We start from the raw sequence: 15697 nt of genomic DNA on the forward strand, positions 1-15697 counted from the left end.
GGACCAGAAAAATGTTCTTTTGATTACTCTCCAGTGGCTAGTTTATAAAACATATTTTCCAAGGTTAATAATTTTTATCTTCCAGATGGGTTGGTCCAATAGAAACAATTCAGTAATATTAGAACTTCTGTTAATTTTTGTATATGGTACAGTATGAGTCAAATTATCAATTTTCCCCCAAAACTGACATCTATTTGTTCCAGCACAATTTGTCAAAAAGGCTTTCATTTCTCCCTTTGAATTGCCTTGGCAACTTTGTCAAAAATCTTTGACATCCCTAGATAAACCATATGCTGAAATCACACAGAGTATATTCTCAGACCACAACAGGATTAAATTAGATAACATAGAGGAAATGGTCAAATTTCTTGAAAAATATACCTACTGTGACTGGCAAAAGATGAAACCAAAAATATGAATAGCCCTAGGTCTATTAAAGAAATTGAATTTGTTGTTAAAACTTTCCTATCAAGAAAACTCCAGGCCCAGACGGTTTTCCTGGTAAAGTCCATGAAATATTAAAAGAATAAATATCTTATACAAACTATTTCAGAAAATAGAGAAGGAAGCACCTTAAAACTCATTTTATGTGGCCAGTATAACCCTAATATGAAAACATGACAAAGATACTGCCAAAAAAGGTCTATGAACCAAAATCATTCATGAAAAATGCAAATACTTTTAAACAAAATACCAATAAATAGAATCCAACAATATAAAACAAGGATAATACATCATAATTGACTAGTGTTTATCTCAGAAATGCAATGTTAATTCAACATTTAAAAATCAATAAATAAATTCACCATAGTAACAGAACAAAAGAAAAAACCTCATATAATCACTGTAATTGATGTGGAAAAAGCATTTGACAAAATCCAACACTCAACTCTGATTAAAAAAAAAACCTCTGCAACAAGCTATGATTAGAAAGGAACTTATATTAATATGACCTGGTAAAGGGCAGCTACAAAAAACCTACAGTTAATATCATACTTAATGGTGAAAGACTGAATTTTTTCACCCCGATATTGGGAACAAGGCAAGCATGCCCATGTTTGTCACTTCTATTCAACATTGAATTGAAAGTCTTAGTAAATAAGGAAAAGAAATTACAATCATGAGATTGAAAAGGAAGAACTAAAAGTGTCCCTATTTTTAGGTGATAATAATTACTTATATGAAAAATCCTAAGGAACCCACAAGAAAACTAGTAAGTGAATTTAGAAATGCCTCAGGATACAAAGTCAATGTACAAAAATCAAGCACTAGCAACTTATACTAGCAATAAACAATCTAAAAATATAATTTTTAAAACTTAATATTTATATTACCAATGAATAGTCCAAAAATAAATGCCATTTAAAACTATCAAAAACATCAACTACTTAAGGATAAACTTAATGAAGGATGCATAAGACTTCTATACTAAAAACTATAAAACCCTGCTGAAAGTAAAAATCTAAATAGTTGCAGAAATAGGCCATGTCCATGGATAAGAAGGCTCAATATTATTAAGATGTCAATTCTCCTAAAATTGATTTAGAGTCAATTCAACTCCAAATAAAATCCTAGCAGGCTTTTTTGGTAAAAAAAAAACAACTACAAACTGATTATAAAATTTATATAAAAATGCAAATGACCAAGAAGAACCAAGGTAATTTTTAAAAAGTAAAGTTGAAAGACTTATACTACCTGATTTGAAGACTTACTATAAAAGCTACAGTAATAAAGATAGTATGGGTTTGCCAAAAGGATAATGTATTAACTATATTTTCTTATTTTCTGTATTCATGATGCTCTGGCATCTGGGGCTTACCTGATCCTGGAGAGACTGCAGGGCTAGCTAATTCCTAGAGGTGGCAAATACTTGACCTTGAGCATGACTTTCATATTCAAACCAATTAATATGCAGCCCTACCCACAACTATCCCCTTTATTGAGCTCTCACAGGTTGAGCCACTATCCCCCTGCACTTAAACCTGCCTAGCCTGTTTACGAAGCTTCATCCATTCCTTCCCACCAAATATACAATGAAGGCTCTGGCTGGTGCTTTCCCCTCACTCCTTCTACCTCCTGACTGACCCTGGTGCTTCCCATGTGGCCCTGCAAGGTGTGGCATGCCCCCTCCTCTTGGGAACTGTGAGTAACAAACTGTATTTTCAATGGCAGTTGTCTCCTGATCTGTTGGCATCACCATATCTGAATAATAATAGAACCTATCTTTTAAAACAGATAGACAGACAGATTAGTTGAACAGAAGAGAGCCCAGAAATAGACTCACATATGTAAAGCCAATTGATTTTGATAAACATGCCAAGGAAATTCAATGTGAAAAAGAAAGTCTCTTCAACAAATGTTTCTGGAACAACTAGATATTGGTATCAAAAAAATGGAACATCAATCCTCATATTACACACAAAAATGGATCATAGACCTAAAATGATAAAACTTATTTTAAAAGTGAGAAAATCTTTATGACCTTGTGGTAAACAAAGATTTCTTAAACAGATCAGAAAAAGCACTAACAATAAAAAAGATGATAAATTAGACTTCATCAAAATTAAAATGTTTGTTCTTTGATAGGCACCAATAAGAAAATGAAATCGCAAACCACGGACTGGGAGAAAATATTAGCAATACATATATCTGGCAAAAGAGTTGTACACAGCAAATATATTAAAGCCCAATGATAAGAAGACAAATGACCCAATAAAAAATGGGAAAGATATTGAATAGATATCTCACAAAAATATGCAAATGATCAACAAGCACATGATTACTCTCATCAGAGGAATGCAATTTAAAATCACAATGAGATACCATTACACATTCACCAGAACAGCAAAAATTACAGAGATTGATGATAACTGGTCTTGGTGAGGATGTGGAGCAACAGGAATTCTCATGTATTATTGTTGGGAATGTAAAATGGTATAGCCAACTTGGAAGATAGTTTGGCAATTTCATATAAAGGTAAGTATATACTTACTATATGGCCCAGCAATTTCGATCTTAGGTCTTTACCCAAGAGAAATGTAGATACATGTTCACACAAAGACACACCAGAATATTCACTTGCAGCTTCATTCATAATAACTAAATATGAACCACTTATCCATCAACAGGTATATAGATTAACAAATTACAATACATTCATGGAATACAAAAAGAACAAACTAGTGATATGCTCAATAACATGAATGAACTGCAAAATCATTATGCTGAGTGAATGATGTCAGATCCAAAGTGTACATACACTATGATTCCATTTACATGAAACCCTAATAAAGACAAGTCTAATCTATAGTGACAAAAAGCACGTCAATGGTTGCCTGGGGCTGAAGTGGTGGTGAGTATTGACTGCAAGGGGCTTGAGGGAGCATTTTGTGTGATGGAATGTTATATATCATTACTTCCATGTCCCCATCTGCCTGGGTCCCATTCACTCACCTGAACCACTGTGGTGTGGGGCTTCCCCCTCCAACATCCATGGCTCCTCTCCTTGCTCCAACTTGAAAACGACCTCTGGTTTGGGAACTTCAAACCCTGTTAACAGGACATGATAGAGAACTGGGTCCAGCTAATTGCTTTCCATTTGTTCTTTGGAAAAGTAACAACATTTCATTGGGAACAGAATAATATTCACAGAGGTAAAAAGGGACTGAAGAATCTCAAACAAATCAGGGATGACACTATTGCACACCTCAGATGCCCCAGATGTCTCAGCAGCTGAGAATGCAAACACCCTCACTGAGGTGCTGTATTAGTTATTGCTAGGGCTATCTTAACAATATACCAAAAACCGGGTGGCTTCAAACAACAGCAATTTATTGTCTCACATTTCTAGAGGCTAGAAGTCCAAAATCAAGGTGTCAGAAGGGCCATGCTCTCTCTGACGGATCTAGGATAGAGCCTTCCATGCATCTTCCAGTGTTTGCTGGCATTCCTTGGTGTTCCTTGGCTTGTAAATGCATCACTTCAGTGACATGGCCACCTTCTCCCTGTGTCCTCCCAATCTCCTCCCTCTATGCATGCTTGTGGAGGCATCACCCCAATATCTACCTTCATCTTTACATGGCGTTCTCCCTCTGTGCATGTCTCTGTGTCCAAATTGTCACTTTTTATAAGGACACCAGTCATATTAAATTAGGGCCCACCTTAATGACCTCATTTTAGCTCAAAAATAGTCTTCTGTAAAGACTATTTCCAACTAAGGCCACATTCGGAAGTACTGGGGTTAGAATTTCAACATAGCTTTTTGGGAAGACACAAGAGTGTCTTAAACCCACAAGAGTCTTCCCTCTAGCCCCTCAAAATTCATGTCCTTCACACATGCAAAATACATTCACCCCATCCCAACATCCTCAAAAGTCTTAATCATTCCAGTACCAACTTATTAAGACAAAAATCACATCTAAACATTATCAACTTAAAGTCTCAAATCTCATCATCTAAATCATCTAAGTCAGTTAGGGGTAAGACTTGGGGTATGATTCATCCTGGGTAAAAATTCCTCTCCATCTGTGAATCTGTGAAACCAGACAAATTATCTGCTTCCAAAATACAATAGTGGGACAGGCACAGGATAGATATTCCCATTCCAAAAGGGAGAAATCAGCATGAAAAAAAGAGATCATGGGTCTTAAGGAAAAGCTAGCAGGGAAAATTCCATTAAATTTTAAGGCTTGAGAATAATCCTCACTGGCTCCATGATATGTCCTCTGAGCCCACTAGGGTGGTGGTCCTGTCCTGTCAGCCCTGGGCTAGGAATGACACTCCTCCCTATTACCCCTAATGGTCCACTAGCAAAATTTTTGCTTCCTGTGCCAGTGACCGTATGCTCTGCCACTCTAGAGGTCTTAATTCCAAAGGGAAGAATGCTTCCACCAGGAGACACAACAATGATTCCATTGAACTGGAAGTTAAAACTGCCACCTTGGGCCGGGCGCGGTGGCTCACGCCTGTAATCCTAGCACTCTGGGAGGCCGAGGTGGGTGGATCGTTTGAGCTCAGGAGTTAGAGACCAGCCTGAGCAAGATCGAGACCCCATCTCTACTAAAACTAGAAAGAAATTATATAGACAGCTAAATATATATATAGAAAAAATTAGCCGGGCATGGTGGCACATGCCTGTAGTCCCAGCTACTCGGGAGGCTGAGGCAGGAGGATTGCTTGAGCCCAGGAGTTTGAGGTTGCTGTGAGCTAGGCTGACGCCACGGCACTCACTCTAGCCCGGGCAACAGAGCGAGACTCTGTCTCAAAAAAAAAAAAAAAACTGCCACCTGGCCACTTTGGTTCCCTCATGCCTCTAAATCAACAGGCAAAGAAGGGAGTTAGGGTTTTGCCTAGGGTGACTGATCCTAATTACCAAGAGGAAATTGGATTATTACTCTACAGTGGAGGTAAGGAAGAGTGTGTCTAGAATCCATCAGATCCCTTAGAGTGTCTCTTAGTATTATCATACCCTATGATAAAAGTCAATGGAAAACTGTAACAACCCAATTCACGCAGGACTACGAATGGCCCAGACCCTTCAGGTGACAAAGAATCTCTCCTTGTCCAAACTTTAGTCAGGCTCCTCTGAATCCTCTTCCCAACTAGGCCTCAACATTTAGACTTTAGTGTCCATCTTTGCATTGCCCAATATTAGCAAGAATCCTGTTAAGTCTGTTTAGCCAGAATCCCCCAATCTCAATATCTGATCACCCTTGATAGCTGACCAAATGCCTCATCCTCCACCATCCCCCAGGTGATATCTGATCCCCCTGGCCTGCCTGCAGCAAGAACATTGTTAGATCAGTTTAGTAAGAATTCCCTTACCTCGAATGTTTCCTCTCAGTAATTTTCCATCTATGGCCACTCTGCTCCTTGGCTATAAATCCCCACTTGTCTATATTGTATCTGGAATTGAGCCCAGTTCTATATTGAGGTCTCTTTTCCCCTACTATAAAAGTTCTAAATAAAATCTGTTTTTATTGCTTTAAGTACTGTCCAACCTTGCTTTTCTTTGATAGTTATGGTGCGGGACTCAGATAAGATCAGATTCATCATTGGACCCCAGACCTTTCACCCAGGACCCCAACTGTGTACCTTTGAAAGCTTTGCTTTCACTCCTGGCTGATTGATTGGGGAATCCATTGATGAGTCTGACTCACAAACCAGTGCTCTAAGTGACAGTCCACTGAAGCACAGTAAGGACAGATTTTGATTCTTAAGATTCTGAGTAGATTCTAGAAGCTAGGTTACAGTCCCAGGTGAGCAGCTGTTTCTAAGAAGGTAGGTTAGAGTCCAAGGCAAGGAAAGGATGGAGGAGAGTCCTAGGCTTCTCTCTTTGTAAGAGGGTAAGCTCTATAAGAAATGAGAGCTGGGTTAGAGTCCCAAGTTTCTCTATTCATAAGCACAAAGGTACCATTGTTAAGAACATGGGAACTTCTCCATCAGCTAAAACACTGCTTCTTGAACTCCTGCTGACTATATGTTATGTTCTGCCAACTCTACCTGCTTCCTTTCTCACTGGCATGATTTTGCTGAGGATAATACGGAATTTAAAGAACCTCCTTGGGACACGTGACATCTCTCAAAACTGGCTTTTCTAAGACCTCTCCTTTCCCATTGCTTCTGCTCCTCCTCCTTCCTTTTACCACCTTTGCTCTTCCCTTCAAGTTCCCTTGAATCCGTTGATATGTCCGCCTTCAAATCCCTACCTCCTCCATCCATGCCAGAACTTTCCTGTCCTATTTTAGCCCCTTAACTCCCTACACTCACTTGAACTTTGGGTCTCCTCCCCCCACTGGGGGCTCTCAAGAGACTGAGGGACCCCTAAAAGCAACCACTTGAGGGTGAAAGAGAAAAAAGGTGAATTGGAAACAGACTAGATATTTTATCCACTTAGATGGGTTTTGGAAACATCCAGACAGTTGTGTGATGTCCCCTCAGTCTCTCACCTAAAATTTAGTCCACAGCCTCCATAAGATTAGATATCAGGTCAAGAGAAAAATCTTAAATGTCTCCTCCACAAATACTAGTAAACAGGTAACTTTAACTTGTTCTATTTGCCAAAAACCACAATTTGGATAAAAATATCAAGGATGAAAATACATTAAAATTTTAGAATAGAAATCTATAGGACCTCTGTTTCATCTGTGCATATGTTTGTGCACGTATGTTTATATATGTATATATTTTGTGTCTATGTGATATTTTCTACCTCCAGATAGAGATAGAAATTAATTTATAAGATCCCTTAAAGGAGTTCTATGCAAATCAACTTAGAGATAAATGAGTGCTTATATAAATTAAATGTTCCTAGAACCCTGAGAAACATAGAAACTAGCCCAAATGTTTTTCAAATTCATGTGGCTTTTAATACATTTTTCATCTTTTGGTATTTTAGTATTTTTATCCAAATTGTGCTAAATCTTTGGTAAATAAGATTAGTTTAATATTATTAGTTTAATAAAAATAGCTGTGTCTTCTAAATTATCAGCATTAAATACTAGTCAAATAAACTGATATTATATTTGCTGGGTGTTTAAGATTATAACGACTATAAAATCAACCTCAGAACAAATTTAAAAGTAAAGATGCAGTAAAAATGAATTGCTTAGCTGGGCATGGTGGCTCATACCTATAATCCCAGCTACTCAGGAGGCTGAGATGCAAGGATTGCCTGAGGCCAGGAGTTTGAGACCAGTCTGGGCAACATAGCAAAACTCCATCTCTAAAAATAAAAAATAATTTTTAAAAAAGAGCTGGGCATGATGGCTCATGCCTGTAGTCCCAGCTGCTTGGGAGGCTAAAGCAGGAGGATCGCTTGAGCTCAGGAATTTGAGGCTGCAGGGAGCTATGATCATGCCATTGCACTCCAGCCTGGGTGACAGAGGGAGATGAAGGAAGAAGAAGATGAAGGAAGAAGAAGACAAAGGAAGAAGACGACGAAGGAAGAAGACGATGAAGGAAGAAGAAGACGAAGGAAGAAGAAGAAGACGACGATGACAAGAGAATTGCTTGATGTCCATTATTTCACGTGTATCAAATATAGCAGTAAAACAAAACAAACAACTCATGTATTTAGGTTTTTGCTTCAGGTGATGCTTGCCTAACACGCACATGCTGTAAAAATAGATAACAGAGAAATAACTTGAGATAATGGTTAACCTTGTTTGGTGTTATGACTGCCTAAAAACAATTTCTAAAATCTTTTTGGTAACTTGCAACCTTAGAATTACACTAAGTTAGATAACAGATATTCATTAATTATCTAGATTATTTCTAAGTGAGATAAACTAAAACTGTAATTATTAAACACAAGTTTGGTTAATAATTACATTTTTTGCTTACCATTTTATATGGCATAGAGAAGCTAAAGATATTTGAGTCTGTTCATAAACATGTTCTTTTTGCCACATTGACAAACTATACTATAAATACATGTGCCCAAAAATTGTGAGATGGTGTATTCACAAAATTTGCCAATCTGCTCACTTGGAATGCTGGTATGTGAGAGATGGTTCACAAATGTCAATTTCCTAGTTTTTTCTGTAAAAGAGAGGTTACCAATGGTTAAAAATTATAATCAATATATGTAATTAAAACTACCAGAAATAATAAAGATGAAGGGAAACAACACTACATGAAAGAAATGGGAGGAAAGCAGGATGTGATTTTGATAAGGAAAAGTATACAAGGTATGAAAAATATGTTTTGTTAAGGGAGAAAGTGTAATTTTGTCCTGAAGTAGCATAATTTGTAGTTCTAAAATAAGAAAGAGAAAAAATATAGGACAAAAACTGAATGGATACAGAAAATTATAGAAGGTTAGCAGAAAAGGAATTTTATGTGTGATCAAACCGGCTAAGATTTCAATCAATGTGTTTATAAGTTTTTAAGATGAACTTTCATATCAAAAGTACACTGGGGCTGGGCGTGATGGCTCATGTCTATAATCCTAGCATCCCGGGAGGCTGAGGTGGGAGGATCGCTTGAGCCCAGGAGTTCAAGACCAGCCTGAGCAAGAAGACGCCATCTCTACAAAAAAATAGAAAAATTAGCCAGGCGTGGTGGTGCGCACCTATAGTCCCAGCTACTCGGGAGGCTGAGACAGGAGGATCGCTTGAGCCCAGGAGTTTGAGGTTGCTGTGAGCTAGGCTGACGCCACGGCACTCTAGCCGGGGCAACAGAGTGAGAGACTCTGTCTCAAAACAAACAAACAAAAAAAAAAGTACACTGTTGGCAAAGCTAGAATTTGGTTTTCTCTCTGTTAAAATGACAAAGTTTTCTTGATTAGTGGTCTGTTCTTAATAAGAGATTGTAAAAGTTTTTCTTTACCTTTTAAGTAATCTGCCTAGGAAAAAAAGATTCTGTGTTTTCTCACAATAATTTCTTGTTCTAATCTTTATCATGTCCTTGACTATTTAAGAGATCTAAGACTTCTCACTTTTAAAAGAACTAAGGTGTTTTGTTGTATTTTGTTTACATTTCTGACAACTTTACCTTCCCCAAATCAAATCCTCCATGAAATCTTGATCTCAAACTGACCTTGAGATTTCCCAGACAGCCCCTGGAAAATCTCCAACCATTCGTTCTTTCACATTGTAAAGAGAGAAATGTTAAAAATATTTCAGGGCCAGATGTGGTGGCTCATGCCTGTAATCCCAGCACTTTGGGAGGCTGAGGCGGGAGAATTGCTTGAGGCCAGGAGTTTGAGACCAGCCTGGGCTACATAGCAAGAACCTGTCTCTACAGAAAATAAATTAGCCCGAGGTGGTTGCACACACCTGTAGTCCTAGCTACTTAGGAGGCTGAAGTGGGAGGATTGCATGCCACCATACTCCAGGCTGGGCAAGAGAGTGATACCCTGTCTCAAAAAAAAAAAAATCAATCAATTAATTAAAAAATAAAAAGTAAATTAAATTTTAAAACTTTCGTTTATTTGATATGTTGAATTGCATGAAAAGGCACTGTCAAATAAGAAGGGATGCTTAACCTCACCTAGGTTATATTTGTATAGGTAAATGTTATTAATATATATACTTCAGAAATTACATGAAATTCATAGAAATTTGTCAATACCCTCATTGTCCATGATATGTCCTGGTATAATATTATCAGTCATAATACAGGTTATTATTTTAAAATGTTGTATGTCACAGAAATAACTAAATTTTCTTGTCAAATGAACTTCTCATCAGATCTTTAACCACAGCCATTTTAACTTGTCATTCACAGATAAATTTTTGTTTTACTCTAATTTGTCTCTGAACGTGTTTGCAATAAGCTACAGGTTAGAATGTTTCATGATGGCATTGCTTGAATAACTTTGCGACTATACCACCAGAATGAGTAAGGATTTCCAGAACTCTGGTGGAGAAGCTGATGGGTTCATAAAACTGCTAACCCAAGTTGAAGCAGAACAAGAATTAATTACTGGGACTGAATGAACTAATAAAGGATGATCATGGTTTTTGCTTGGAACAGTACTTGTTGTTTACTGTTCTATTTTCCAGATATAAGGAATCACTTTCCCTTTTCTCTTAACCTGCCTTTACTATACTTTCGTAAACAGAAATGAAACATGTATCTTTCCTCCCTGCCTAAGCCCTCCGGAATTCAGAAAATCTTATTTGAGTGCTCTTATTTTCATGGCAATATAATTATTTTCATATGTTCAGTAAGAATTTGTTCTGCTTCTAACAGGTCATAATTGGAAACACTGGTTATATTATATAACCAAGGCTTTGACTGGAATGTCATATTTTTAGACATGACCAGACAGTTTTAAGGAACTAAGGCTGACTTTATGGAGCCCATACTTGTCAAGAAACTGGCCTGGTACCTGGCTTATAGGGTTCCCAGCCTCATAGATGAGTAAGGAAAGTCACTTCCTGGCAGGCCCAGGAACCCTGGGATATCTTGGGGTCCTCAAGAAGAGAGGAATTCACCCAAATCTTTTTTTTTTTTTTTTTTTTTTTTTTTTTGAGACAGAGTCTCACTCTGTTGCCCAGGCTAGAGTGAGTGCCGTGGCATCAGCCTAGCTCACAGCAACCTCAAACTCCTGAGCTCAAGTGATCCTCCTGTCTCAGCCTCCCGAGTAGCTGGGACTACAGGCATGCGCCACCATGCCCGGCTAATTTTTTCTATATATATATTTTTAGCTGTCCATATAATTTCTTTTTTTTTTTTTTTGAGACAGAGTCTCACTCTGTTGCCCAGGCTAGAGTGAGTGCCGTGGCATCAGCCTAGCTCACAGCAACCTCAAACTCCTGAGCTCAAGCGATCCTCCTGTCTCAGCCTCCCGAGTAGCTGGGACTACAGGCATGCACCACCATGCCCGGCTAATTTTTTCTATATGTATTTTTAGCTGTCCATATAATTTCTTTCTATTTTTAGTAGAGATGGGGTCTCGCTCTTGCTCAGGCTAGTCTCGAACTCCTGAGCTCAAACGATCCGCCCACCTCGGCCTCCCAGAGTGCTAGGATTACAGGCGTGAGCCACCGCGCCCGGCCCACCCAAATCTTAAGAGAAAAGGAATTTGAAGTCTGGTGGTGAGTTCCTGGCTTAGCTTCCTAGCCTCAAGAGGTTTTTAAAAATCTAATCTGAGATTCCTTATGAAAAATTCCAGCAAAGCAAACTCAAAAAGGCCTGTGCAGTCAATTAGCATTCTTGCTGCACTTATGTAAATAATCAGGCAAATCTAAACAAGAGCAGACCTATTTTGTAAACAAGAATAACCTTACTTTGTTTATCTTTGTACAAATAAAAAGGAGGTGACTGTGGACAGAAATTTTATGTTTCAATGGAACACTATAGCACACCCTTGTGGGTTACTACCTGTAAACTGAACTGGACCGATTCTTCTGGTTTCCTCCAATATCTGGCTATAACTCTCCAAACTAACATTTCCAATTTTTCTCCCACCCTCCTGACTTGGCATTTTTGAAAACTAAACTGCCCTTTTCCTGATTCCCTGCAGTAAGCTAAAGTTGGATGAGTTCATATAAACTTCAAAGAAATCAGCACAATAGATCATGTACAGGCAACCTTCATTCCTGCTGCTCTGTGGGCCAATCAGAAGGTGCACAGGAACACCCAATGTCAGCACCAGAGATCCAAACGGCAAACAAGGAAATCTGTCAGATTGCTACTTCCATCCTCACTCTACCATCTAAAGATGCTTTCATCCCAACATCTAGAATCTTCTTGACTGGCTGCTCTCTGGACTCAGAAACTAGGTTTTCAAATATTAATCTTTATTTTTCTTTTATTTCTGTAGAAATATCACTCATTAAACACCTGTCTGCTAGAAACATCCAGGAAATATCCTCTACTACCAAGTCTCAGCAGATGGTTCAACTGACCTGTAATGAACAAAAGGTGACCGAATGAGAAACAGACTTATATTGTTCAAAGGAAAGAATAATGTTTCTTCTTTTCTTGAACAAGAGGAGGAACTAGCAAAGACGGTCTCCTTGACCAAGTTTTAGTCAGGCTCTTCTGAATCTTCTTCCCAACTAGGACTCAACTTTTGGACTTCCACATCCATCTTTGCATTGCTCAATTTTAGCAAGAATCCTGTTAAATCACTTCAGCCATATCCCCCAACCTCAGCATTGATGCTCCTGGACGAGGTTCCTCATCCTGCACCACTCTCCAGATGATATCTGATCCCCCTGTCCTGCCTTCAGCAAGAGTCCTGTTAGGTCGGTTTAGTCAGGATCCCCTGTACCCCTGATGTTTCCTCTGAGTGATTTTCCATCCACTGACCCCCACCCTGCTCCTTGGCCATAGATTCCCATTTGTCCATGTTGTATTTGGAATTGAGCCCACTTCTATACCGAGGTCTCTTTGCCCCTACCATAAAAGTTCTGAATAAAATCTTTTTCCAGCTTTAACTACTGTCCAGCTCTGGTTTTCTCTGACACAGGAATAAAGGTTTGGGTCTCCCCACCAGGCAAAGAACTATGACCAGCTGAGGTGTTTGCTGAGGGCAAAGGGAATATGTAGTGGGTAGTGGAAGAAGAAATTCTGCTTAAGATTGCCACATAAAAACCTTGCCTCAGTTTTCCACCTGCTGGGCTGCCCTGTGGATTTCAGATTCAGGAATACCAACATCAACTCTTACCTGAATTTCTAGCCTACCGACCTGCCCTGTGAATTTCAGACTTGCCAGCCTCCGTAATTGGGTGACTCAATTCCTTAAAATCAGTCAATCAATCAATCAATCTCTCTCTATATATATAATCTCCTATTGGTTCCATTTCTCTGGAGAATCTTAATACAGATTTTAGTGCCAAAAGTAGATGTAGAGGAACAGAATCTCAAGGATGAGTTTTCTGAATTGGTTCTGGGATTTCCAGAATTGATTCTCTAATTTGGTTACATAAGGCACTAATAACTCTACTTCCAATAGTAAAGAGAACACTGCCTTGAACAGACCTATGGTGTTGACTGGTTAATCATGGTGTTCCTAGAAGTGAAATACATAGGAAGCCTACTAAATTCTTACTTGATCTGTAAAAGCAGAAAAGTTCCAGGTTAAGTGAACAAAAGTCTAACTCAAATCATAAAAACAGAGGGTCATGGCCCCTCAATCAATTCCCAAACTTGAGCCAGCTTACAGATCCAGAACCCCCTGAATGAACAAGGGAGATCAGGTCCTCTTGAGAAAGGACCCTGGTACACTACCACAAATTTATACTGGTAATCTGTCTCCCAGCCTTCCCCGGAGGGACCTATGGCCTTTTATCAGGGTAACTGTGCATTGGGAAAAAGGAAATAATCAGACATTTTGGGAATTACTGTATACTGGCTCTAAACTGACACTAATTCCAGAAGACCCAAAATGCCACTGTGGTTCACCAGTCAGAGCAGGAATTTACAGAAAGGAAGTGATTACTGGAGTTTTAGCTCAAGTCCATCTCACAGTAGGGCTGGTGTGTCCCTGAACCCAACCTGTGCAGATTTCCCCAGTTCCTGAATGCATAATTGGAACAACATATTCAGCAGCTGGTAGAATCCCCATATTAATTCCCTGAACTGTTGAGTGAGGGCTATTATGGTGGGGAAAGCCAAATGGAAGCCACTAGAACTGCCTCCACCTGGGAAAATATAGGAACCAAAAGCAATACCACATTCCTGGAGGGATTGCAGAGATTAGTGCCACCAGCAGGGACTTGAAGAATGTAGGGGTGGTGATTCCCGCCACATCCCCATTCAACTTGCCTATCTGGCCTGTGCAGAAAACAGATGGGTTTTGAAGAATGACAGTGGATTATCATAAGCTTAACCAGAGGGTCACTCCAATTGCAGCTGCTCTTCTAGATGTGGTTTCATTGCTTGAGCAAATTAACACATTCCCTGGCACCTGGTATGCAGTTATTGATCTGGCAAATGATTTATTTGTGTGATACCTGTTAGTAAAACTATTAGAAGCACTTTGCCTTCAGCTGGCAAGGCCAGCTATGCACCTTCACTGTCCTGCCTCAGGGGTATATCTACTCTCCTGCCCTAGGTCAGAATTCAGTCTGCAGGAACCCTTGATCGTCTTTCCCTTCCACAAGATATTGCATCGGTCCATGACATTGATGATACTGACGATATTGCACTGTATGGACTTAGTGAGCAAGAAACAGCAACTATTCTAGATCTGTGGGTAAGACATTTACATATCAGACAGTAGGAAATACATCTGACAAAAACGTAAGGGCCATCCACCTCAGGGAGATTTCTAGGGCTCCAGTGGTGTAGGGCATGTCAAGATATCCCTTCTAAGGTGAAGGATAAGTTTCTTTATTTGTCCTTTCCTAAAAGCAAAAAAGAGATACAATGCCTACTGGACCTATTTGGATTTCAGAGGCAACACATTCCTCATTTGGGTGTGCTACTCTGGCCCATTTACAAAGTGATCAAAAAAGCAGCTAGTTTTGAGGGGGGCCCCAAACAAGAGAAGGCTCAGCAACAGGTCCAGGCTTCTGTGTAAGCTTCTCTGCCACTTGGGCCACTTGATCCAGCCAATTCAATGGTGCTTCAAGTGCCCATGGCAGGTAGAGATGTTATTTGGAGCCTTTGGCAGTCCTCTATAGTTGAACTACAGCACAGATCCTTAGGATTGTGGAGCAAAGCCCTGCCATCCTCTGTGGATAAGTACTCTCCGTTTGAGAAACACTTTTTGGCTTGCTATTGGGCCTGAATTTACTCACCCACTGAATTTAAGCATATTGGTTAGTAGACGAGAAGAAACTTAAAACGGATTCCCTCGATAATAGCAAGTGAACATGGAAGAGCCCAGTGCTGAATGTCTGCCCCGCAGTGGGGCACCATAAATGTGGCATACAGAAGACCCACTTCCCAGTGCTGCTCACGCGGCACTGATGGAGGCCCAGCTTGTGGATGGTGTTAGGCTAGTAGCAGCTCCTCGTGCACTGAGCCTGGGCATTACTGAAGTCGTGTTCCTTGAGAATGTAGCCCAAAGTAGGTGGTAAACTCCATCTAAGGCTAAATACCAGCACAAATTGACTGTCAACAAGTATCAGAAGGGAAAGTTGAAAAGAACTTTGAAAAGAGTTCGAGAGCATACAAAACTGTTAAGAGGTATGGCCTCAGAGCAGACATGGCCACCCCACCCCTTGGCCCTGGATTGTGGCCCTTCCGCCTCAGCCCTGGAAACAAAGAGATAGCCCTGCCCTCTGAAACTGAG

General features: G+C 39.6%; 1 protein-coding gene across 1 annotated transcript in view; it reads right to left on the reverse strand.

The window, feature by feature from the left end:
* ZNF81 (zinc finger protein 81) overlaps window positions 1-15697 on the reverse strand; it is a 69312-nt gene that overhangs the window by 9970 nt on the left and 43645 nt on the right. The window contains exon 3 of the mRNA XM_069464289.1: window positions 3454-3549. Within this exon, the coding sequence (XP_069320390.1) occupies window positions 3454-3549 (96 nt within the window). The remainder of the gene's footprint in view (window positions 1-3453; window positions 3550-15697) is intronic.

The sequence above is a fragment of the Eulemur rufifrons genome, chromosome 30 (genome assembly GCF_041146395.1).
Source record: "Eulemur rufifrons isolate Redbay chromosome 30, OSU_ERuf_1, whole genome shotgun sequence".
Classification (NCBI taxonomy): Eukaryota; Metazoa; Chordata; class Mammalia; order Primates; family Lemuridae; genus Eulemur; species Eulemur rufifrons.